The 26,428-nt window shown below is 44.5% G+C and overlaps 1 protein-coding gene across 4 annotated transcripts in view; it reads left to right on the top strand.

Moving 5' to 3' along the window:
* Positions 1 to 26,428, top strand: part of ARMC6 (armadillo repeat containing 6) — an 817,534-nt gene that overhangs the window by 397,635 nt on the left and 393,471 nt on the right. The window contains exon 2 of one of the 4 annotated variants that reach the window (XM_069649137.1): positions 5,867 to 5,944. The exons of the other annotated variants lie outside the window; for them this stretch is intronic. Coding sequence (XP_069505238.1) covers positions 5,942 to 5,944 — 3 coding nt within the window. The 5' untranslated portion in view covers positions 5,867 to 5,941. The remainder of the gene's footprint in view (positions 1 to 5,866; positions 5,945 to 26,428) is intronic. 4 annotated transcript variants of the gene reach the window in all.

The raw sequence follows: 26,428 nt of genomic DNA, 5'->3' as shown, positions 1-26,428 counted from the left end.
GTACCGTGAAACAGGGGACCCTGGAGGACAGCGCCAATGAATTGATTGGGATAAGAGAACCGAGGGACATCTACAGTTGAAACGGTCTGGAAATTGCAGGCTCAGAGGTAGGTTTCAGGTCCAGGATTTGTTTGTTTGGGTGACAGTTCAGGAGTCTGGTGACGATTACTAACGACCCAGTAAGTGGTAGAACCAGGACACCATTAGTACCTAAATAAAAGAAGGCTCCCCTGCAGATTACCCACAATGAAGAAGGCACCACCACAGCAACAAAGGAGCAGGCAAAGGGGAACGTTACGGCCCTTGTGCCGTGCCACCTCTGGCGGGTGTATCCTCGTTGGAGCCTTCGCTAGGCCATCCCAAGACGGCACCCACATATCGACGGGTCCGCGTCGTAAGCAGGTGAGGTAGACAGGAACCGCAAATATGACCGCCAGTGGAACACCTTGCTTCACATCTCCACACTCCTCTCCTCGAGCGGGCGTTATACTCCCAGGGATTCCGCAAGTACTGCCTCCTCTTCATCTCCTCGTCCTTCTGCCTTCCTAGTTCTCTCCTTCCAGTCCCTCCTTTCTTCCCTGCTTTTGGCTGGTCCTTGGGTTGTCCTGTTCCAGGCCTCAGCAATCTATTTGCTCCTTTTTGCTGCTGGCTGCTTTATCACTCCTGGTGAAGAACTATAGTTTACAGACCTTCTGTTGTGGATCTTTTATTTCCCCTGGTGGGGTGCTTTTCTTACCTTGTCATCCTTCCTTAAGGTCAGAGTGTTTTATTGACACTCCATTCAGTGTGGCTTCTGGGAGGGACAGGCCTTACCTCATGTCCATCGGTCACCAATGCCCAGAAGAGTTAAGGTCTGTCACTGACTGGGACGCAGAAAGGCGCACAGTTGTCTCTGGGGAGAATAAAATGTCAGCTATGCAGTAGAAAGCTGTCCAACAACGGAGAGCAGGTGCATATGTGACCCAATTTGACCCATAACAAACTGAGAGTAGGTGAAGTAACAGTAAGTCACTTGGGGCTCGAGAAAGGATGAATGGGCCTCCACCTCTAGCATTCTGGCAGGCATAGAGATTCCAGAAATGAAGGCGATGGGGGAAGTAGCAGAAGAGCAACAGTAGTGGCAGGAGGCTTCCATAGAAGGACAGGGCCCAGACAGTAGAGCAGGTCGCTGCAGTTTTAAAAGGTTGTCCATCTCGCCAACAAAGTTTCCAGGTAATTAAATATTCTTTTCAGGGCCTCACACTGTTAAGCACATTAACAAAGGTGCTGGTTTAGCCATTCAACACCCCACTACACAGATGAGCTGTCGAGCAAATAGTCCAACAGAGGCATCCTTGCTGGATCACTGAGTGACTTTGTTGCTCCACCTGATTTCCTGTTGTGTCGCCCTGGGGCAAATGGTGTCACCTCCTGCAGCTGCTCTCCATTGTCTGTTTCATGCTGCCTGACTGATCTTTTGTTCTGGCCCGAGTCACTTGTGACTCTTGCTGTGGTCCCCGCCACCTGCTCCTTAGCTGCTGTTGCTGCAGTGATGCCCTAGTTCCTCTTGGGGTGTCTGCAGAGGATCCTTCTACATTTGGGTACTGGTTCTGCCACTTGCTGAACCTTCAGTAATTGTCACGAACGTCACTCGTGGAGCCCTCAAGTGGTGTGTACTGCTGCACTTTCTTCAATCGACGTCCTGTGACCCCGGACTACGGTCACCATTGCAAGATCCTTATTCTTCAGTCACTGAGTCACTGAGCCTGCACTTCATCAGGGGCTACCCTGAGCTGTGCATTGAGCACTATTCCTCTGGGACCTTCTGTTTCTGACCCGTCTTCAATGGCCAACCGAGTCTGTCCCTACTGCTCCTCCAAGAGCTCCACTCTGCAGACTTGCCTGTGGAACTACTGCAACTACATTCCAGTGTCTGGGTCTCCTGTGGTTTGACCACTAACTTACCTATGGTGGTTAGCTCAGTTCTTCCGTGGCTGTGATACTCCCTTACTGAGCTAGACCATTCAGAACAGAAACATGGCCTTCCCTGCCGTTAAAGTGATCACTCAACTCTGTGATCTTCCATCCTGGGTGTTAATGAATGCTATTCTTAAACTGGTCTGGCCCTGGTCTGTCCTCTGAACACTCTGGGTGTTTTCTATGGGTACAAACTGCTTTTGGGCCCCGTGTGCAGTCCCTTTACTTTACTTAACTTCATTAACTCCTATGGACCAACAGAATTGATATTTTTGACTTTGCTGGTAATTGTGTTTCCGAACCCGGAGTGCCTTCTGAAAAGGTCATTAGATACTTCTGTGGATTTTATCAATTTGTCTTTTGAGGCCAACTTCTGTGTTTTTAACCTGTGTTGTGAAACGTTACATATATACTTTGTATATGCACCAGCATATTAAGGGACCCAGCAATAAAGTGTAAGCAAAATCTCAAAGGAGAGATCCACTCACTGAAGAAGCATCAAAGTAGCACAGACTACGAGATTGCAGAGTGGAGTTCCTGGCAGTGGCGGCTGGTCAAATCTTTAATTGGAGAGGGCGTAAATATTTGCCATAAATATACGAGAACATCCTACTCTAGCAAGGGAGCCTGAACCAACCAAGTGGGAATTTGGGTGTGTGAGATTCTCCCCCTGAGAACATTTTTAAAACAAAACAAAAACTTTATTTAGTTAACAAGCGGATAGGTTGCAATTGACGTTCAATCTTTTCCATTAGTGCAATTAACTTTCTTGCAGGTATACAGTACATTTATGATTCCAGTTATTCAGTTACATCTTATCGCATTCTGCTGCTGTGTTTCTCTCACGTATTCCCGGAATGGTCCCCAGATATACTTGGGTCTACTCATTGCCGCTACTGTCCCAGTATATCCCTCCTCCCTCTCATGTACCTAAGTATCTCGTCCTTGGGATTACCTCCCCAGTGCCAAGGACGAGATAGCTCGTCCTTGGCACTTAAGGGGTTAATGAAGGAGAAAATGTTAGAAGGCTTTGCATGGTGAAATACTGAAATCCCCAAAAAGGCCTTGGCACTGGGGGGAAAACCCATGGCAGTTAAAAGGTTAATTCTCTGAGCCATTCACGTATTGTTGGGGCTGATTTAGATTTCCGCTGTGATAATATAGACTTCTTTGCTATAACACATGCCATGTTAAACAGTCTACGAGTTTTGACATTGACCTTTCTGATATTTCCCAATAGGTATTTAAGGTGAAGAAGGGTGGGGGGAAATCTCTATCATTACATAGTGCCCCGGGTACTTCTCCCCAGAATAGTATCACTTTGGGGCAACTCCAAAACATGGGAATCGTGTCTGCTCCCTCTGCCCCGCATTTCGTACATCTGTCTGATACATTCCTGAAAAATCGTGCCACCTTTGCTGGGGTATAATACAGTCTATTTAATGCTTTAAATTGTATGAGTCGTAGACAGGTGTTGAGTGAGACGTCCTTGGTTGGGCAGCAGAATCTCTGCCACTTAGTTTCGTCTATGCTCTTTGCAATGTCCCTCTCCCATTTTCCCTCACTGTGTTGCATTGTGCAATATTGTCCTATATCACCCCATATAGCTTTGAAATCAGCCTCCTCTGCTCAACCCCCAGCACTATAGCCTCTATGCAATCGGAGGGCTCTGGTTACTGGGGAAACGATGGCCAAGTCTTCTGCACCGCCGCCCGTCTTCTAAAATATTGCAACTTCTTGACTGTACTATCTCCCAATTTTGTCTTTTATTCCTCCTCGGTTCCAAAACTGCCCTCTGGGTATAAATCGCCTGTAGAGGAGGAGCCAAATACCCCTTCCAGAACCTCCACCAGCATGTTGCCTATATGTTGGGAACCGAAAATTGCAACACGTGCAGTACCAGTGAGGATGCCCGTACTGCAGAGAATTCTTGAAACAAGGTACCCATTGAGAAAACCCTCTATGCATTCACAAAGAAATAATGTTCTTCTGGACGGAGTCCTGGAAGAAGTGTGAAAATGAACGAGAAAGACTGGTGACATCATGCGAAGGAGAACTGGCACAAGACGAAAGACATTGGCATTCTATAAGATCTGAAAAGGAGGTGTTGAGGATAAACTACATTTCGCGTTCAAAATGAAGATGCTCGTTTGAAGAAACATTGAGGAAAGTGAAAAGCAATTTTACAGGCGCTGGTCCAAGGAAATGTCATAGTTACATGGTACAGGGATTGCTACTGGTTACAATAGGCTTAGCATTTAAGTGCAGACATTACATTACTTTCTTTTCTTGACGTGGGATATTTGTTGACACATTGAACGGACAGTGATCACCTGGTAGTAGAGGGTGATGGTAGGTTCATACGAAAAGCATGCTCTTGATCGCTTTGTGGAAGGCTAGGTGGGAGGTTATTCCTCTGAGGTCAGGTGGTAGTGAGTTGCAGTGGGAGGCAGCAATGAATGGGAAGCTTGAGACTCTGGCATGTGTTCTGAGGACCTTAGGTACTGTGATTCAGCATTCATGATTTTAAAAGCGCTACTGAGAATGAGGGGTTTAAACCGAGGTCATGCAATATACATTTGTTCAAGAAAGAGTAAACCGTTTTTCAGAGACTCCTGCAGACCTGTTAATTAATACAGCATTTTGATGAAGTTATGCAGAGGAAAGTGTGATATATACATAGGAAATGTATAGAACCTGGATGTTCCACAATGCACTTTAGCGAGACTTGAACCCCATAAATGGAAAGGGCTTGAGTGTGGCACAGTTGGAAAATAACAAGAATTCAGGAAAGGGTTGGCTGGGCCAGCACCAAGAGTCGAGGCCACCGTGAGCGTGGTTGTCTTTCAAGTAGCTACATGAACGTGAGAAAGAAACAAACTTCTGTTTGAGGCAGAATGGAAAAAAACACTAAAGGCGTCAAGAGTTCATCATTTAATAGTATTATATGCAATGAAGAGCTCGAAAACGTGGTCTCCAGTCACATGACAATAGACTCTGGGTCGAGTTACACCGAAACCAGAAGATGAAACCATGCCACACTCACTTTTATTCTCAGGCACAGAGAGCTTCTGCAAGGCCAAGTTCAAAGCCTTAATTGAATGGCAGTCCGCAAGAGTGATTATGGATGTTGGGCTAATTGGGTGGGGAGGCATGACCAGGCCTACCCTCCCAGCACCTGGGGTACCAGGCTGCGTGCTGTTAGCGTGTGAAATATTCCAGAATGGTACAAGCGTGCCAACCAATTGTAGAGAGCCATGTAACAGAGAGCCCTATAGTTTGTATAACCAATGAATCATTGTGTATTTTGTGACGATGAAGATGACTTGCACTAGAGGAGCGCTTAGTTGTCCAACTGATGTTAGAGACCAATCACTACCCCCGTTAGTATGGAATGTATGCTTGGATGTTCCCTGTAAGCCCATCACATCCCCAAGTAGGTTTTTGTAGTTTGCCACGTAGTGCGACGTCAATAAGGACGAATTTTGGCTATAAAAGTTATGTTTTTTATAAAATTCATTGAGCTCTTGCTTTGCACCATCCGTTGATGTCCATTGTACTCCCTGTTTTAGATCATTGCAAATAAAACAGCACTGAGTTTTGCCAACTTCCTGAGTGGTTTGATTATTGATGTATGAGTAGGTTCTGCATCCCCATCCATCTCTAAGGATTGCTACCTTGTCTTAAAGGGCCCAGGTCCTTGGGTTCACGTGGTACCTAACCGAGGCTGATTAAAGATCCGTCGACCCAATAGGCTTTTGAGGGTCTCGGAAATATCGAATGTCCTCCGCCATTTAGCTGGAGGACCGCAAAGCTTCCTGTGGATAGCGGCCAAAAATATGATCTTGCAAGACACAAGATAGGTGGGAGGTGTCCCTCTTTCACAGAACTCTCCTCCCGGTTTCTACAGGCAGCTGAGCGGACCGAAGGCTAAGGTGGCTGGTTGAGGAGGAGACGATCCCGAGGGTCAGGAGCTGAAAAGCAAATGGTGAGTAGATTGAGAAAGGTGGCAAAAAACGATGTATGCATATTAAATGGGGAAAGTGATAATGGGAAGAAAGTAACACAGGGTTGGTGGGGTTCTTAGTTAACGACGAAGAGCGTCACTTAGAGGTATATGTGAGACGAGGAGCGTCACAGATTGAGCCCATAATCCTATGTCCAAGGGACATCTAGAAGAAGTTATTTCAAAATCCAAGTGGATATATTTAGGTTACGAGCAAAGAAGGTTTGCTAAGGGAGATAACTTACACTCCAATCAGAGTATTTTTAGGGGCAAAAATAAGTAGCGAGGAGCGCTAAGACGAGATATATGTTGGGGCCAGCTAGTCTGTCTGTCTGTATATTGCATGTGGTAAGGAAATGATGAAATGTCGAAGAGCGACAAAGAATAGATTGTAGTAAAAGGTTGAGAGTAAATTATTTATTTAGTCATTAATGGAATTGACTGAATAGGGAGATTGAAGTAAAGTGAGACATAGAGGTTTGGAGCAGCGACGATTGGTGCATGCTCATATTGTAATATTTTTCTGAAAAGTATGTTGTGTGTAAAATATTGGTAAGTATTGACAGTTGATTGTGACTTGTCATAATGGAGGATGTTACTCCGCTAATGCACCTGTGCAAACAGCTGCCAATACACGCACCCAAGCTTAAGCAGAATGGGTTAAGGGCACGGCAGATAAAATGTTCATGGCCTGGCCACAAGGGGGGGGGTCACTGTCAAAAGCAGTTTTGCAACACATGACCACGTACTTGCATGCTGCTTACACGGGAAAGAAATTGGAAAAAAGTTTAGCTAGCCTAGAGCTTTGGCAAATGTACCAGGAGGAACGGGAAGACCTGCCTCTTAAAGACTGGATGCTTAACCAATGTAAAGAGGGGAGTGTTGAGCCTTCTGTTCCACTTACCGCGCCTGAAGTAAATGGCAATAGTGTGAAAGATGAAAGATTGTATCCGTAAAGGGAGCTTAAGGCAGCGACAGGATACAGTAATCCGATACATGAGCCGCCTGCATATAGCAGTGACGAGAGTCCGGAGAGAACTCTAGAAAAAGATGTGATCTCCAAAAGTCCCACAGGACAAAGAGAGAAGTGAACGTACAATTGTGACCCTAGACATAGAACGGCAAATAAAGAGATGAAAGGAGAAAAAGGCAAAACGGACGTGAGAGCACTCATACAGAAGAAATGGCTGGGTGGTCAGATGTTGCTCAAACTTGATGGGAAGAGCATCGAAGAAGTACGGCAAGGGGAAGATCAAGAGGAGTAAGATGAAAAAGAGGGAACGAGAGAGACGATTGAAAGAAGACGCGTATAAACAAAAGAGTAAAACAAAGACGAGAACACATGTATCAGAATGAACAGTTAAGAAGGGAAGAGAGCAGAAGAGCAAAGAAAATATGACAACAGGTAAAGGGCAATCGAAGAACGAGACAGGCTAGAAAACAGAAGAAGAGGAAGAACAGAAATTAAGAGATAAAAGAATGCAAAGACGCAGAGATGAAGTTCATAGGGCAAATGAAAGAAGAGAAGCAAATAGACAGGAAGAAGAAAGGGTTCGGGAGAAGGCAAAGAAACAAAGAGAATTTGATGAGGAAATGGAACGAAAGAGTAGACAGGGCAGGCGCCATTGATCGCATTGAGAAAGAGCTAATGGAACAGAGTCCAGTAGTAGTATGGGAGGACATAGAGGAGTTCCTCCCATCGCAAGAACCGATGTCAGGACCCTATAGAGTAAATCTAGAGGAACATTATGAGATAGAAAGTTTCAGAGATAGAATCGAAAAAGCGTATCAGGAGAGGAGGACAAAAAGTTAATAGAGAAATCAAGAAAAAGATGATCAATCGGAAATTGTCCAGTCACGAGGCAAGGAAGGAAGCCTGTTTAATCTCAAGCATAGAGCCTTGTCTTTGGACAGACTGACTCTAAACAGAGACGAGAAGGATGACCACCGTACTAGTTGGGGACAAGATATATCAGACGAAGACAGGGAACTCTTCCATGGGGAAGAGGGTTTTGGTGCATGTGGTCCCGAGGGATGTTTTCAGACTGATGGAGAAGTGAGGTGGTTGGATTTGAACCTCTCTAGAGAAAGAACACCAGAACCTATGGCGCGCACAGAGGGACCGAAAAGGTGACCTCTTGTTGAGAGGGAGGAATCGCCACCATATGTGAGCAGACTGAGGTCATTACCAGGAAGAAGGCGATCGGGAACCATTGTCCCTACTATGGATAGGCAAACGATGGGAGCCGATGGTGTAAGCTCCAGAGTTTGACTTCGGGCGCTGGGAAATGAATATAGGAATTAGACAAAATTACAGGAGTAAACATGTTAGCTATAGGGGACTTTAAGGGTCTTCTAGCAGCTATCCTTGGGGATAGGGCTGATGACATTTGGACGAGAGCAGGATACTCAAGTGTCAAAGCACAGAACACAGCCCATGATGGAGCACCGTTTAATAATTGTAGAGCGGCAGTCTGGAAAGCGCTTAGAGTACAATATACCAATATGTCAGATATGGGCGCAATTATGGCATGTGAGATGCAGGAAGGCGAAAATCTGCTTGCTTACATTCAGAATATTCAGGAACAATGGTCTTTGGAAACTCAAGAGCCTTGGGGAAAACGATACCTGTATTGTATCATATTTTATGTCTGGTATTACCGGAACAGGTGCAGAGACAACACAAGAAGCTGGTGGATATGGAAGCAAAGCCATGGCCAGAAATACAGCTCACTATTGCGCACCATTGTTGTTTGTTGCAAGAGAAAAATCGAAAGGGGGAAGATGCTAGGAAGCTTGAGGAAGCCAAATTAGTACAGAAGAAGCTGTTGAAATATGCCATAGAAGGGGCAATGGACTAGCAGAGAAGGGCTAGGATCCCAACTGACAGCAGGTATGCCGCAGGTGAATAACCAACGGTAGTTGGATCAAGGAGGAAACAGATTTATGTCAAGAGGCAGGGGAGGCTTCCGAGGTAGAGAAGTCTTTCAGAATAATCCGGGAAACTTTCAGAATAACCATGGTGGCTTTCAAAATATGTAAAATTATAATCAAGGCTTGCAGGGGGGCAAATTAGAAGACCCCCTCCTGTGTGTTGGACATGTGGAATGACAGGGCACATTACACAATCGTGTGGGAGTCCAGGGTATGTGCAAAATGGGCAATTCTCAAGAGTGTGGACAGCATATCCTCCTGCATACAGCCCACAAAGTAGGGATGGGTTCGCCCAAGATCAGACGGTGAATCAAGCATGAGCACCCCAAACACATCAGGCTTTACAACCACAGCAAGCACCATTGAATCAGCTGCAAGGGCAGTCACAGCAGGCACCCATGCAAATACAGGACAGCTATTGACTTCTAGAGTACGGGGTGTCACCATCTAGGGTGGGAACCCTTTCACAGGTACAGGAATAAGTATGTATCCACAATAGGACAGCTCACATGGTGACTTGATGTGTTCAGTACTATCAGTGACGTCAAATCCTCAAGAGGAACCAAGGGTTGATGTTACCATAGGAGGCAAATCCTTTTCTTTTTTAGTAGACGCTGGGGCAATCATGTAAACGAGAGGGAACATTTTTGTTTTCGGGAAATGCCATGAATTCTCAAGGGTTCTCTGGAGCTACAAGTAGAGTTCCTTTTACTGAGAAATTGCCAGTCTCCATAGGACAGTGTGATATGTCTGTCCCATTGTTATATTCAAGGCTGACACCAGTTCATATACTGGGTCGAGACTTAATGACAAAGTTAAATCTTAAGATTTCCTTCAGTGATGAAGGCATAGTGTGTTCGACGCCAGGAATACACTATTTAAATGTGGGCAAATTCATCGTGACATTTACAGGGTAAATAGCTCTGCAAGGAACACCGTTAGAACCTGAAGTTTTCCATTATGGGGTACGTATTTTGTTAACATGGCTACCCGGTTTAGTGGGTAAGATTATGAGAATACCTGATGAATTTCTGTTAAGGCCACAGACTGCTATGGACGAAGAGGGGGAGACAAGTTTTCCCCTTGCAATTACAGGCAGCCATAGTGCGAGGGGAATTGGCCATGCTTGAAGGATTTGATGATGAAGGCAGGCCATGGAGAACAGTGATTGCTGTTGGGGAAGGATATAGATTGATTGACTGTCACCGACAAGGATATATTTAAAGACGACCCGTCAGACGACGAAGTAGTGTTTGAAATGAGAATTACATATTGGATCAGGACAGAAAGACGAGAGGTTCCACAGCGGATGATGATCGTGCCGTAGCGTCTCGCAGTTTTTGATGAGGATATGGAGAAAGTACCAATTTCTTTATGGACTATGGACCTTTTTTACCTAGGCCTGTTAAAAGGGGTCAAGTTGAAGCCAGGAGCAATTTTACCTCGAGAAAGGCAGTATCCCATGTCTCGAGATGCAGACAAGGGTATTTTTAAGACTATATCACCTATTATGGAAGAAGGCATTTTAGTGATGTCAAAGTCACCATGTAATACCGCAGTATATCCGATTAAAAAATCAAAAGGTTGGTCATGCCATTTAATTAAGGACATGAGACCGATAAACCAGATTGTAGAGGCAAAGGTTCCTCTAGTTCCGAATACTGCAACGATTTTATGCAGTATTCCTCTGGAAGCACAATATTTTATGGTGATTGACTTGAAGAATCATTTTTCTCAATCCCGTTGCATAAAGATTCCCAAGATCTTACATCATTTACGTTCTGTCAGACTAAGCTGAAAAGCACATGTTTGCCCCAGGGGTACTGTGAGTCTCCATCGATTTTCAATAGGGTTCTGCAGATGGATCTAAGCAATATTGATTTGACAAGCGTGCTGCAATACATAGATGATATTTTGGTCTGTAGCACAACAGAGGAAGAGTTCAGACGAAACTTGATTCAGATAATGATTGTTTTAGCAGACAAAGGCTATAAAGTGGATAAAGAGAAGTTGCAGTACTGTCAGGAAGAGGTGTTGTACATAGGACAGTTAATTTTGCATGAAGGAAAGAAAGTTGCACCTGAAAGAGCTGAGGCGATCTTGAAAACTTCAAAACCGCACACGATAAAGCAAACCGCGGTACTTACACTGAAAACTACATTGGGATACAAACCCATAGCATGTTAGAGTGGGATTTTGGACCCGGTGATGAGGGGGTCACTTCCCTAGCGAACAATCGCTGGCAGCAGCCGCGTTCACTATCGATAAATCTGCAAGAATAGTGATGGGGTGATCCATGACTTTATTTGTTGAGCATGCTTTGTTTGCTGTTTTGGAGAAACCTAAGGGCCTAACTAACGTCTCAAAGAGCTTCTGCTTATGAGGGGGTTATATCAAACCCACCGATTTAAAATAGTCTGGTGTAAAATGGTGAATCCTGCCACGTTTGTAGCTGAACCGCTGGCAGAGCAAGTGCCTGATCACTCAAACTATGAGGAGTTTTATGACGAGATCCCGAGAGTGAAGGAAAATTCTCTAGCAGCTGGGGAAGTTCATTTATTGATGGTTCTTCGAGGATCGATCAAACGGATGGAGAAAGGCATTCAGGCTCAGCTGTGGTAAGACACAGAGCCAATGGGGAATTTAAAGTGGTAGCAAGTGCAAGACTACCGTCTCATTTGTCAACAAAGGCTGCAGAATTGGTGGCGCTTATTGTGCGCTCGAGAATCATGCAGGGCAGGAAGTGACGGTGAACAATGACTCAGTCTACATGACGTCAACCGTGCATGTAGGGTTAGCATGCTGGAAAAGGAGGTGCTCCCTCTTGAGTGGACGGTACTCCAGTGCAACACACTGCATTATTGGATAGGTTTATTAAAGCCCTACAACTCCTGGTAGCCATTGAAATAGTTGTGCGGAGCACATACTAAGAGAACTAACTTTATTTCACTCAGAAACCAAGCAGCAGACGAAGAGGCCAAAAGGGTTGCATATTCTCCTGATATTTTTAGTTTTGATACTCTGATGTGAAAGAGAAAATAGTTGTAAAAATGGTTGTGAATGAAAGCTTTAATCATTTGTCATGAACACAGTTAATAGTTCAAGGGCTAGCTCCATAGGAAGAGAAAGTACAGTGGACGCAGAGGGAGTGTTCTTTATCCCCTTCCGAAGCACTGTGGCGACAAGACAGCACTGATAAACCGGTGATGCCTGTAGCCTTATTAAGGGTGGCGTTAGAACAACTACAATTCCCTGCACATGTTACTAGGGAGAGTCTCGCAGCAACCATTGTAGAGGACTGGTTTTTACCGGACCTGTTAAAATGCATAGCTTTTTATGTAGTAAATTGCATCATATGTCAAAAATGTACTGCTGGGAACACGCTGTGAACAGTCCGAGGAGTAATTCCTCAACCAAATGGTCCTTTTCAGCATTTACATATCGATTATGTGGAGATGCTGCAGGTTTGTATTGGATATAGGTATATGATAGTGTGCCTGTTTTTTTAGATGGATTGAAGCTGGCCCATGTACACATAGACATAGCAGACCTAATTATTAAAGATACATTAGATTTTATTGCTCTAACCGAAACCTGGCTCCACAATGCAGCAGGCCTGTCTCTAATGTTGGCCATCCCAGATGGCTATACCATATCCAGGCAGGACCGGGTGGGCAACCGGGGCGGTGGCATCGCCATCATATCCAAAGAAAGTTTAGCTCTCAGACTAGCCCCGACCCAAACTCTGCAATCGTGCAAATCCCTCACTGCCAAACTCCCTATAAACAACACCCAATCCCTCACTATCCACCTGATCTACAGACCACCAGGTCCACTCGGGACCTTCGAGGAAGATTTGCATAACCTAATTTCCAACAATGCGAAAATCACCTCACAACTACTGCTACTAGGTGACCTTAACCTAGGGTTTAACGACCCAGCAGACATACATGCCTCTACCATAGCCAACACGATCTCATCACTCGGACTCTCACAAAAAGTTAACCTACCCACCCACCTGAAGGGAAGAACCCTAGACTGGGTTGCTGACGCTAACTGCTCAGCGGTCATCTCCTCCACCACACCACTACCTTGGACTGACCACTCGCTGGTCTCATTTAATCTACTGACCTCTAGACTACCTACCACAACCGTGCCACTGGCACCACCCTGCCTCACAAGAAACAAGAAAAATATTTCAGTAGAAAAAATCATCCCAGCCATCCTTCCAACCCTAAACGCATTGTCAGACAATCTAGATCCCAACACACTAGTTCACAAATATAATAAAATCATGTTAACTACCATGGCCAAAATTGCCCCACTCAAACTTCGCACCAGCAAGCCAAAAACCCATTTAAATAAATGGTACACACCTGAACTCAAAGCCCTCCGCCTAAAAAAGCGAAAATGTGAAGCTGATTGGAAACTATGCCCCTCCAGTGAAAAGAAAGCCATCCTTGATACGATTTCTCGTCATTACAAAGCTGAAATCTGCTTAGCTAAATGGAATTCCTATAACAACCGCATTGCCAACTCCAACTCAAGTATGAAGGAGCTCTTCTCCATACTGAAGGAACTTGAGTCACCCATTGCCACACCCGACACCTGTACCAAGGACCAGACTTGGTGCACAGACATCCAACAAGCACTAGTAAATAAAATAAACACCCTACAAAACAAAATTCAACTAAAAAAAGACTCCTTAAACCTCACTAACTCTCCCACATCTCCGCCCAACGCCTTACCAAGTACACACACTAACTCATTCACCTTCTCCAAAACCACCACCCTGGAGGTTGAGAAAATTATTCTTTCTCTTAAACCCTCAAACTGTAAAGGCGACATCTGCCCTGCACACATAATCAAGGACGCAGCCAGAGACCTGTCGCCCTTTATCTCCAAACTCATAAACGCCTCTTTTTCCTCAGGCAGTATTCCTTCCAACTTAAAACAATCCTGGGTGCTCCCCCTCCTCAAAAAGCAGACGCTTGATCCTCTCATCCCCACCAACTACCGACCCATCACCACGGTACCCTTCCTACTGAAAATCTTGGACAAAGTGGCCTATGTCCAGATTCAAAAATACCTAGAACTACACAAATTACTAGGCTCTAGACAATCAGGTTTCCGCCCATTACACGGCACGGAAACAGCCCTCATTGATCTGAAAACCCAAATTGATGATCTGAGGGACAAGGGTAAGACAGCACTACTCTCCTACTCGACCTCTCCGCGGCATTCGACCTCGTCGACCACAAGGTCCTCTGCAGACACCTTGATTCAGCTGCTCATTTCTCCCCAGAAGCTATCAGATGGATTGAATCCTTTCTGAGTGAGAGAACAATGAGAGTTTTCTCCCCTTCAGCAGCAGCAGACCCCTCTCCTATCACCTGCGGAGTCCCGCAGGGCTCATGCGTCTCCCCCACACTATACAACATCTTCACCAAACCCCTGTTCGACGATCTGGACCATCTGGGTGTCACCTACACTAACTATGCAGATGACACTCAGATTCTCCTCCCACTCTCAGGGGATCACAGTAAGGACAGAGAGTTGGTGAATAGGGTATATCTCATCATTCAGGCATGGATGGCATCTCATGGTCTATGCCTGAATGATGACAAGACAGAGCTCATCATTTTGGGTACCCCTGCTAATATCAACAAACTAGGCCTTGAATATGCCGAATTTAACATAGATGGTCATTCTATCAAAGTATCCAGGGAAGTAAAAACCCTCTGCTTTTATTTGGATGCCACTATGTCATTCACTAAACAGGTCAACTCACTAGCATCCACCACTGCGTATACGTGCAAATTAATAAGAGCAGGCAGACCATTCCTATCCAATGTCAGCTGTATGATCCTGGCAAGAGCACTCATACTATCTAGGCTCGATTATTGTAATGCCCTTTATAGCGGCGCTAACAAAGCCATTATCCACAGGTTACAAATCCTACAAAATAATGCTTTGAGAGCTGCCCTCGGCATTAATAAGAGAGATCATAGCTCCACCACCAGACGCCAACACAAATGGCTCTCCACAGACAACAAAATCAAACTAAAGTTGGCCTCCCTAACCTAAAGCCCTCAACAATGCCGCCCCCAGTTATCTGATGGACAAGGTAAAGAGAAAGTCTTCCATCAGACAAACAAGATCTATCAATTCAAACTGCCTGATAATTCCCAGATTCAAACTCTCCACCATTGGTGGCAACAGTTTCCCGGTGAAAGCTGCCACATTCTGGAACTCTTTGCCACACAACCTAAGAGCTGATCAACCATATTTGAACTTTAGAAGGCACCTCATCAGTCACCTGAACTCCAATAACCCCTGTACTTAGTTGCACTTTCTATACCCATGTATAGATATTGATACCCTTGTTTGCGGCCTTGCCCTCGCCTCTAACAGCCCTGTACACACCTGTATATTTCTCTCCTGTATAGATATTGATTTTTTATGTATGAAGATTTGTATATTTCCTATTCCTGTAATCCTTGAATATTCTTTACTTCAACTGTATATTTCTGTAACATTGTAAGCTTCGAATTATCTTTTTGCCTGCGCCCTGTTGCCCCTGGGTAAGGTGCGCCATACAAATAAATAAACAAACAAACATCCCGATGCCACACACGCTCTGAAATTTTTAGTCCAAGAAGTATTTCCTAGATGGGGAGCATGTGAGGTGTTGAGATCAGATAATGGCCCCCATTTTGTGAATGAGGTCTTTGAACAGATTAGCTTGTTGCTTAGCATTAAACATACGTTTTCTTCTGCTTATCACCCACAAGTGAACTAGATATGTGAGAGACAACGGTCTGCTCAAAGAGAGAATAGCAAAGTTGAAATTGACACAGAAAACATATGCATTGAGAAATCAGTCTGACTTCTGACCACCACCTCACACCCCACAAACTAGTTACAAGGAGGCGAATGAGAACGCCTGTGACTCCTCCATCGAGGACTAGGAGTGATGCCCAGACAACTGCAGAATTGTTAGGAAGTCAGTTACGTGAGTACTTAACATGTATGACCGCTAATATCTCTGTTATTTCAGGTTAAATCAAGCGGAGGGGGTGTCGGTATCGGAACACAGAGGAAGATCATACAGCAACCGCAGCTGAGGGACTGTGTTCCTAAACTTTTTGCTGGAGATCAGGTTCTAATAAGGAACTTTACGAGAAAGTGGCACGGGCCCAGATTTAGCTGCCGTTTCATTGTAGAGAACATTACTCCATCAGCAGTCAAGGTCCAAGGCAGACAAGTTTTGGATACACCTAGGAGATGGAAGATCTATGCTGGAGGGGCCATCGCACCCCCAACCCATTCGGAAGCAAGTCAAGGAGAAGAAGTTCAGCACGTGTAGTCTCGATCGATGACAAGGAAGAAGGATGCAAAGATTATCCAGCATATAGATAGAAGTGTACATTTGGACTGTGGGTCCCCTGAAACACTCTTTGTAGTTGCTATAGCAAGGAGTGAGAAAGCTACTGTTCTTGAGCCACAGGAGTTTGCTGACATTGGACTGTGGAGTGCTGAAGTGTGCGAACAAGGGAGATGATACCCGATATCTTATTAAATTCATTCTTGAATGACATTGTTGAAAATTGTCCCAATAAAGGGAAGGAATTCTTGAGAATGTGTGAAAATCAATTCCCCTATTATTGAAGACACCAATTGCTCAATTGTCACATTGTCATTTGATGTAATTACTCAAAGAGGTTAGCAATTACGATATATGTCCAAGATGTTATGATTCAAGAATGGGTTGTTATTTGCAGAGAGATGTCAAGTGTTATTTGTGTAGCCAAATATGTTGTGCCCCATTGTTTTTCTAGGGTATAGTATAGTGTAGTCTATTAGTCTTTTTCTTGTCACTTGACTTCTTTGGTTCTAGTTGACGGGTCTTCATGCCCTTCCATTTCATATGTAAAGCCATGATCAGTCCCATTTAATCTGAACTAGACAATATTGCATGTCTTTTTTTGTAGGCACTTGGGCTGATACTTCAGTTATTTTCCGTACCCAAGAGCCTGGTGAGTTGTGCTAAGGCATCTTAATATAAACGCTTCTTGGGGAGATAGTTGACTGTGCCTCCGTAAACTCAAAACAAGTAAGTTTCTCAGCATTGTGAGACACTCAAGGGGGCATTAGTAAGTGCCTGTGCTTGACGTGCTGGTATGTTCGTGCAATTTCTTTTTCAGCCACTATTTTTTATTCTTGCCCTTTCGTTTTACCATATCTTCTTTTTTGCTGGGCATGGCTAAGATGACTCTAGTCTTCAGCCCTTCTGCACACTCGCTTTCAGATGCCGGTTTATTCCTTTCGTCCTCTCACTCGGTGGTATCGCTCCATGCAGGTCCATCTCAAGCACTTTGGGAGCCCGGGGCACGAACATCTTTAGGGGCCCCCCTCCATCGAGCCAAATGAATTAAGGTTTCCAGAATATCTGGTTGTGCCCCCCTCATGGCACTCATAACACACAGCTTGGCATGTTACCTCGAAGTGATTAAAATAGTCAATGGTGCTCCCTTTCAGTCCCCTTACCCTCTTCATTCGTGCTGTAATAAGAATGATAAAGAAGTATTTCAAGGCCAACATCAGCAGTCCACAACAAGGTTACTTGCATTCTAGCATAGGTACAGGCAATTTTTCATCATTAGCAGTAACAAGGAAGGTACACCATCCATAGTATAAATTCAGGACACAGATCGTATGTAAAAGGCGCACATAATCCAGAATAGACAGACGACTCAGAATAGCTCCCTCACAGAATGCAAAAATGCTCAAGCATGGATACGGAAGACCAATTGGAAGCCAGGAGAAAGATACACCTACCATAGAATAGGTAGTGGATGAAGATTATTTGTTTATTTTTACATTTATATAGCGCACATACAGCACAAAGGCATTGCGGCACTGTTACTTGTGGCAATCGTAGTTACAAAGGAGTTGCATACATGTGATGGTAGGTGTTGGGGCTCTGAGTACCATCCTTCAAGTGTACACAAATATAGATTCAAACAAATACAGATTCAGGTTAAGATACATGGTGCAGGTGCCTAAGTCTGCTCATCCTAGGCGTGTGGAAGATATAGTTTGCATCTTGGATGAGTTTTAGTTGAAGAGCATAGTTTTCACAGCTTTGCGGAATGCTAGGTGAGAGACTTCTCCTCGCAAGGGTGGTGGTAGGGCGTTCCATTGCAGCGCTGATAGGTATGGGAAGATAGCACCTCCTGCTCTGGCTCTCTTGACCCTGGGGATCGTGAGCATGTTTGCATATGGTGTTCTGGTCGGTCTGGTGGATCAGAGGGGTGTATTCTCTGAGAGGTAGGGTGGAGCAGTGAGGTAGTTGCACTTATGAGTAAGAGATTAGAAGCTACAAGGAAGGTATACGCATCCATACAGATTGAGATTACAAGACGGAAATGGTTTTTAAGTAGGGTTGCCATTAGAGAGCAAAGAAACAAGTGGCTGTGGTGTGGGATATATCAATGCCGCTATTATAGAGGAAGCAACACTGTAGCCAGTTAAACCATTTGTGAAGCTGTTGTAAAGATCATACCCTGAGAACAAAATCACTCCGAAGGGTGACAATTGTGAATGGTTTAGGGACTGCCAATTTTGACATATTAGGCAATGCAAGATTAAACGAGATGCCCAGGATTACACATTGGTTAAAAGGTGAACCTGGGATTTTTACCCACTCTGCAATTTCTGTGTTTTACCACTTGCGTTTCTAGTACGTACCATGAACTAAAATAATCCCATTTTAAAGATCTGATTTAGAAAGTAGACAAATCACATAACCTAACATGACAATTTTAAAAACAAAATGTTATTGAAGCTCATTATGCAAAATGGGAATGATTCTAGCTTCTTTGACGCGATCATCAAAGGAAGTATACAGGTGCCAACATACTATTTGATGTGATCCTTAAAGATTACATCTGGGTTTCTCTTTTGTATTTTAATTCTTTAAATTGGCCCAAAACAAAGGCTTGTGAAATTGTTATTTATAACATACACAAAAACCTTTAGTTTGTACAAGAGCAAACAGTTTTTTGTGGCAAATGAGCAGACTTTCAAATATGCTTGCCACAGGCCTGCAATAACTGATCCGCTCTCTTCTGTCTAGGACCCCTCCCGCTGAAATGACCTACATAAAAAGTCAGATCAGGTGATGAATGGTCTAAACAATACCCCCAGAATGTTGCGAGAAGGCAACCTTTTCAAGGAAGACAGTACAGTAATGTCAGTGAAATAAGTTGATTTGTCCAGGATCACTGTATCGTCTGCTGGGGAAGCCAGGATAGAAGCATGAACGCTTTAGTTCCACAGTCTTGAATTTGCATACCTAATCGGACTATCACATCTCGGACCAACACTTTATCGTCTTCATTTGAGGTAGTTGCCTACGTTTTACAAGCCTCCATCTGCAGAAACCAATTTCTAGACCTTCACCATACTTATGCAATATTAGTTTTTTTTTTATAGCAACCACAGGTACACTGCTGAAAATAGCACGTGTTGCACTACAAAACGAAGTACACATACGTGCAGATTTATCAACTTCAAACATAGGAAAGGCTGAGTTGGCCTTGCATATGAACACAAATCTCTGCAATTAGTGCTTAACATACTGAGCTATCTTCTGAACCAATGCAGCACTCACATCTATCAGTATGCATTTCAACTTTGGCTGTTGCACATGATCAATATAATTCATATAGAAAGGCGAGATTGCTAGAGGAGTTGTCGTATTGAACACACAAACTATGTGTGGGACAGTGAACACAGAAAGCATTACAGGCTGAATTGTTCAGAGCAGAAAGTATTTGTTACAACAGACAGGCAGTAGGTTCAGAGCCTCAGCAACACGCCATACAATATCTTGACGTGTTCTATTTATGTTTTGTAAACAATGGTCACTAACATCTTTAGATTAGACACCCTTCAATGTGGGGGCCCGGGGCAAGAGCCCTGTGTGCCCTCCCATAAAGACGTCACTGTCTCCATGCCTATGTATGGCCGGCGAGAACTTGGCATGTATACCTAGTTGTTCACCTATGTCTGTTCTTATCAACCACTTTGTGTCCTTCTGCCACTCAATTGTTGGTACTATGGCCGGCTTATAGTACAGTGTCAACTAAACATATCAGGCCTTGCTTAATTATTTGTTGCTCTTTGTGAATCCTGTTGCAGGAAGCTAATAATGCTTTAAGGAGTATAATCATCTGTCTCCACTTGTGGTTCCTTATCTGAGGAGTCTGACGTAGTAAATGTTGTGCTATTAGCTGGCGAGGAGGCATAGATACTTTCTGCAATCCTCACCAAGTCAGGTGATCTGGAGAGATTCTCAAGGGTAGATGGTACCACCTCAAATATGCCTCTCGAGCATCCCGCTTGTTCATTCAGTATTTCTGTGTTTGGCATACTGATATTTTCCTTTTGCAGACTGAGACAAAGATTTAGTAAGGAATTGTTATCAATGGGATCTCCCACTGATAAGTCTATCGGGGTCTGTATACAAGTTTCTCTCTTCACAATTGGTTCTTTAGTGGTTTTATCATTCGTTATGGTTTGTACTTGGGCTTTGAGGTATGCAGTGATTTACCCATTGTTGTTCACGTTGACATAATGACATAATGGCCACTGTTACCGTTTAATGTTGTAGTGTGCCCTTTTTATTCTTCTTGTTTCATTTTTTATTTGAGGCTGGGGCAAGGTTGCAGGTTGTCCTGACAGTGCTTCCTAATTAGTATTTACCACCCACCACAGGAATATTATCTGGAAATGGGAGGGGGCAAATTAGGAGCATTTTAACCCTTGCTGAAAAAACAATACTCTTGCCCAGTGCGGGTACAGATTCCAAGTAGCAACTATGCTAATGATCGCCTTCACCAACCACTAAAAAAAACATGACATGACTCCAACGTATTAATTCAGGGTCTCCAAGTGCTCCCACTTGGGTTTCCATGCAATGTTATTGTTCTTAGGGCTAAACCAACCCACCAGCGGTCGCCTCAATTTTTCCGACTGTGGTTGTTCTGCGGGAAGGAATCATTAAGTATAAAACGCTATTGAGGCGGATCCCCTGATTTAGATTAGTGTGAGGCATGACCAACCCTGCTGCTCTAAAATATACTGTTTCACAGGCGGGGGCAGAATACCAATTTGTTAGCTTAGTCGCCCCAGATTATGCACTTTAACAAGCACATCTATAGCTTTGGTTACCTCAATTTACCAGTTTTTTTTATCATGGTTTATTTATTCCACAGATTCAGACAAAGAACAAACATTTCAACTTATTCATAAGCCATTATTTTACAAGTTGACACTACTCCTTTATAGTGTCATTAGTAGTCTCTGTTGGCTCTGCGGGTTTTAACTTTTCAAACTCCAACTCTCTTCCCCCCCTCCCCAACTTATTCTGGTCCCAGCTTGTTTGCTGTTGAAAATTGCTGGTTATCTTATTCCAACTAGTCCAGTCTTATTCATTTTTTAGTAGTTGTCGGCATTTCTAAGTATCCTGGGTCTGAAGTAGTGCGGTTCCTTATTTTTTACCATTTCTCGAAAAGGTTCCAAAATTGCCAGAAACTTGAGGTACCTACCAGCTTGCAATGCACAGATCTTCTCCATTGCCAAAATCCCCCATATTTTAATCCACCACCACACAATTATTGGACCTTGCTCCGTTTTCCATCCCTGGGCTAAAGTCAATCTTGCAGCCGAGAGCAGGTGCATAATTAACGTGGCTTTGTGCCCCTTTGCGGCATATATATTTTCAGCTATCACCCCCAGCAGAATTACTTTCAGGTTGTATGGCATCACAATTCCCGTCATCTCTTTAATATGTCCCAGGACTTCTTTCCAGAATATCTGTGCCTTCGAGCAGGTCCACCACATGTGGAAGAAGTCCCCTATTCCCCCACACTTCCTCCAACAGAGCGCGGAGTATCTAGCGTTTATCTTTTGCAGTCTGGAGGGAGGCATATACCATCGGTAACAGATCTTGTAGGCTGATTCTTTGATTGCCGTGCATATAGAGCTTTTATGGGCTCTTTCCCATATCCTTCCCCATTCCTCCACCGAAATAGTGTCCCCAAGGTCCTTTTCCCAGCTCGTTTTGTATTGCAATACATCCTCTGGCAGGGCCCTGTCCAGTAGTTTATAGAGCCTTGAGATTCTCCTTCTCATTGAGCCCTCCTGTAGGGATAATTCGAGACTTAATAGGGGTCTATGGCAACCCTTCTGACAATTGGGTGTGTGATCCAATGCCTTAACTGGGTATATCTGTATCTCTGATTCTCTCCTATGTGAAATTTCTGTTTACATTCTTCGAAGGAGAGAGAACCAGAGATCCAGGCGTCACTCAACCTTCCCAAAACTTGGGTTAGAGTCCTGGGGTGAACTCAGGGTTATATGCTACTGGGGAGTGCGGACTCAATCCGCGTGGAATTTTCCTCCTTCTTAACTCATCGTCCCAACTATTGAGCGCCACCTTAGTGGCTTCTAGCAGTTTGCCCCCTACGTGGCTTTGGTGCAGTGGAAGAGTGTGTAGGATTTTTAGCGGAATCTTAGTAGCCTCCTGTTCTATTTGTACCCAACCCAGGTGAGGATTCTGAGCTGCCCAGTATAGCATGGGTGTTATATGTGCAGCCCAGATATATCGCTGTATTTCGGTGTTAGGCAGAAACCTGTGCAGTTCCCTTTGGGAACATTGCAAAAGATTTAGGACTACAGGTGTTAGCAGTAAACCCACTTGGTAGCAGTCTGTACCACCCAGATTTACCTGGTAGCTGTGACTGAGCAGTCAGACTTCCCTCAAGAAGAGTTGGGCGGTCTGCAAAGTATACACAATAGGCACTCAGACACAATAGCACAAGCAAACACTGACCAGAGCTTTGGTATCAAAGTATATAATTATTTATTTAAAAACACACTGTTTGAAACACTCCAGCACTCTTATGGTAAAACACTCTAAACACAGGTACTATTATAATATATACAACCCTTATTCCTTATCAGACAAGTCTTAGTTAACACCACTTATTTCCATACAGAGGTGAGCGCTTAACTATAGATGTCACTCCAATAAGTTCATGAAGAAGGGAGGGAAAAAGACAGAATATGGAAAGATACACCACTCTAAGATTTTAGGAACACTATTAGCAAGGCAGAAGAGCAAAAGTCACTTGTGAGCCAAAGTCCATAGGCTGGGCCCACTCTTAGAGGGAGCAGAGCACAAATGCGCCCAAGATCACACAGTTACACTAGGCTTAGAAAGTCTTGCAGAGAGTTCGAAAAGAGTTTAGAGAGGCTCAGAAAAGTTTAGCCAGGGTGTCCCAGGCTAACCCAGGTTCGAAAGCCGGGGGCTAAATCTACCCCGTACAGTCGGTGGCAAGGGAAACCAGGCGGGACATGGTACCTTAAGTGGGAAGGATCCTCCAGCGGTGGCAGTTGTTCCTGGCAGCGGGTGCAAGTCTCGTCGTCGTCGTCCAGGGGAAGAGAAGATCTCAACTTGGAGGAAAGATGAAGGTCGTTGCACTGCCAGGGAAGAAACCAGCCGCTGAGTTTTCCGGTTAAAGGTATTACCCTTTATTTCGCGGTCGTGGTAAAACATGGTATTCCGGTTGCCGGGGTGCTTGGCACAGGCAAGGCGACCACGAGATGCGTCGGGAAGGTGAAAAGACGGTGAAACTGGTTATCCCCACCAGTCAAAGGAAGAAGACTCTCCGGCGGGAGATCTCCTCTGTCGTTGGGAAAAGTGGTGAGACGGTCCAGCAGGGCTCCACCGGTGGTGTCGTCGTGGCAGGTCGGCTCAGCTTCTCCCTCGTTGGATTCTTGGGTCCTGTGGCGACTTCTAAAGTTAGTCTCCAAAGCCCTGCTTTTATGCAGAAAACTCCCATTCACTCAGCCTAGCTGTCACTCAAACCACTTGGGCCAATCAGGACGGAGTGTGACTTGAGTTGCCTAGGCAACTCAGTCCAGGGTGCCTAAATCCCCCTCCACCCCTCCTAAGTACCCCAGACAGAGTGGCACCACTTTGGAGGGCTTCTGTGGAGAAACCCGCCAAAAAGTGGAACAAAGGGCTCGACTTGGGCTCGACTTGGGTTGGAGTTACAGAAGAGAACACAAACGCCATTTTAGAACTGAGTTTTGGCAAAAAATACCAACCGGAGAATTAATAATAATTAAATAAACCGGCGGTATGTTCGAGGCTATCGTAATTAAATAAATAAAGATAGTAGCCTCAAACAATGGGAAAATCCCATAGAGAAATATTCGCGGTTCAATATAAAAAGTAGTATCCGCTGCCACCAGCCAAAACTCGATCAGGGGGGGATGGAGACGTGCCCCCTCGACTAACAGACCCCGGGGCAATCGGATTGCCCCAGCCAGTACGTCCACAATATGATGGTTTGTACTGGTTCTGTTCAGAATTCAAGACTAGTAAAGTCAATGGTGACTTTACATGCCCTGGGAGACAGTAGTCAGTCCCAGGGCATGGAGTCTATACTGGGGGGTCACTATGACACCCCTGTGTTACTGCACTGAGGGTGCTGTGTAACACACATCACAAAACACACATCACAAAACACATGAAGCCCTATGGAGTAAAAGACCCCATAGCCCATTAAGCACATCTAGAGTCAAAGAAACACACTCAAATCATGCCCAAGAGTGAGGGTAAAAGAGTCTCACTCTTGGCAGGAGAAAAAAATATAAACCTAAAAAATCCAGCAAAGCTGCTGGCGGACTCACTAGGTTAGGAAATTCAGCCTAAACAGAGAATTCTCCCTAACAGTCGGGCAATCCTAGACCTCCGAGAAGTGGGGGACGCGTCATGAGTTTCTGCTGTACCCTAGGCCTCTTACCTTTCCATACAAAGGCAGAATTGGCTACTTGCAATGCTTTAGAGACTGATAGGGGGGTCCTCACTGGGAGGGAGCTAACAACATATAGCATACGGGGGAGAAGGATAATTTTTACAACTGTTATTCGGGCAAACCAAGGCATTCCAGGGAATCTTTTTCCCAGGACAGTGGAAGTAATCGCTCTAGCTCTGCAATCTCTCCTTGTCCTTCAGTTATATTCAGGGCTTTAGATTTTTCATAGTTTATGTGAAACCCTGATACCCCCGCAAACTCTTGAAGTTTTTGCATTACCCTCGGCAGCGTGTCCAGGGTGTTGAAGATGAATAGCATAAGATCGTCTGCGTATAACGCAATTTTATGTTTGATGTCCCCACATCACACTCCCATGATATTACTATCCTGTCTGATTTGTGCTGCAAATGGCTCCATTGACCTAGCAAATATTAATGGGGATAGGAGGCAGCCCTGCCTAGTGCCTCTTTCTATCCTGATCTGCCCAGAGCTTTGCCCGTTGATCAAAAGGCTCGTCGAGGGGATCCGGAAGTTTGCCAATAACATGCTGATAAACTGAGGCCCACATCCGAACCTTTCTAGTACCAACCTCAGATGCCTCCAATCCAAACTGTCAAACGCTCTTCTAGCGTCTAAAGCTGCCAACGAGAAGCGCTGGCCTGTTCGGGTGCCTAGTTCAATGATGTTAATAGCCCGTTGCACATTATTTTGAGTTTTTCTGCATGCAATAAAGCTGTTTGGTCAGTATGTATAATTTGCGGGAGGACCTTCCCCAATCTAGTTGCTACAATTTTGGCATAAAGCTTAGCATCTGAATTCAAAAATGCTATGGGTTGGTAATTAGAACACTCTAAGGGGTCCCTCCCCGGTTTCGGTATTAATAAAGTTAGGGATCTACCCATGTCTGGGGTGATTAAGTGTTTTTCCCTAATTACATTAAAGAGCTTCACTAATGGCGCCAGAAGTTGTGTAGGAAAGGTTTATAGAATTCACCCCCTCCACCCCCCAAGGGCATCTGGTCCTGGAGTTGTATTTGTCGATAGGCCTGTGATTGCATCGCTAACCTCCTGTGCTGTTATCTCCGAACATAGTGCCTGATTTTCCTCTTCTGTGATTTGGGGGAGAATTGTCTCAGCCAGATATCTTTCTTGGGCTTGGGGATTTAGTTCCTCTTGCTTTAATAAATTTGTGTGGTATTTTACCATTATCTCCAATTTCTCTTTTTCCCCCGAGCCCAGTTCTCCCTGGTCACCCCTCATTTGTGTCATATAGTTGCGGGATTTTTGTTTTTGTAGCTTGGCCACCAGGAATTTGTTTGCTTTTCACCCATGGACATAGTAGGACTGTCTTGTACGCAGAAGGGACTGCACTGCTCTATCTGCTGCGTGGGCTTCCAATTGCGCTCTTATTTTTTTAAGGGCTCTGAGCGACCTTTGTGTCTGTCTACCTTTGTGTTGGATTTCTGCTTCTCTCAGTTCCTTTTCCAGTTTTTGTGTTATTAGTGCCCGCTCCCTCTTGTATATTACTTCCTGCGAGATGAATTCCCCCCGTATGACTGCCTTTCCCGCGTCCCAAACCATTCCAAAGTCCATCTCCTCCTTGTCGTTTTCCTTAAAGTAATTGAGGATCGTCTCTT

Source organism: Ambystoma mexicanum, chromosome 1p (genome assembly GCF_040938575.1).
Source record: "Ambystoma mexicanum isolate Mex_15411 chromosome 1p, UKY_AmexF1_1, whole genome shotgun sequence".
Taxonomy (NCBI): Eukaryota; Metazoa; Chordata; class Amphibia; order Caudata; family Ambystomatidae; genus Ambystoma; species Ambystoma mexicanum.
Note: the sequence above shows the minus strand (reverse complement) of the source record. Positions and strands in the feature narration are given on the sequence as shown.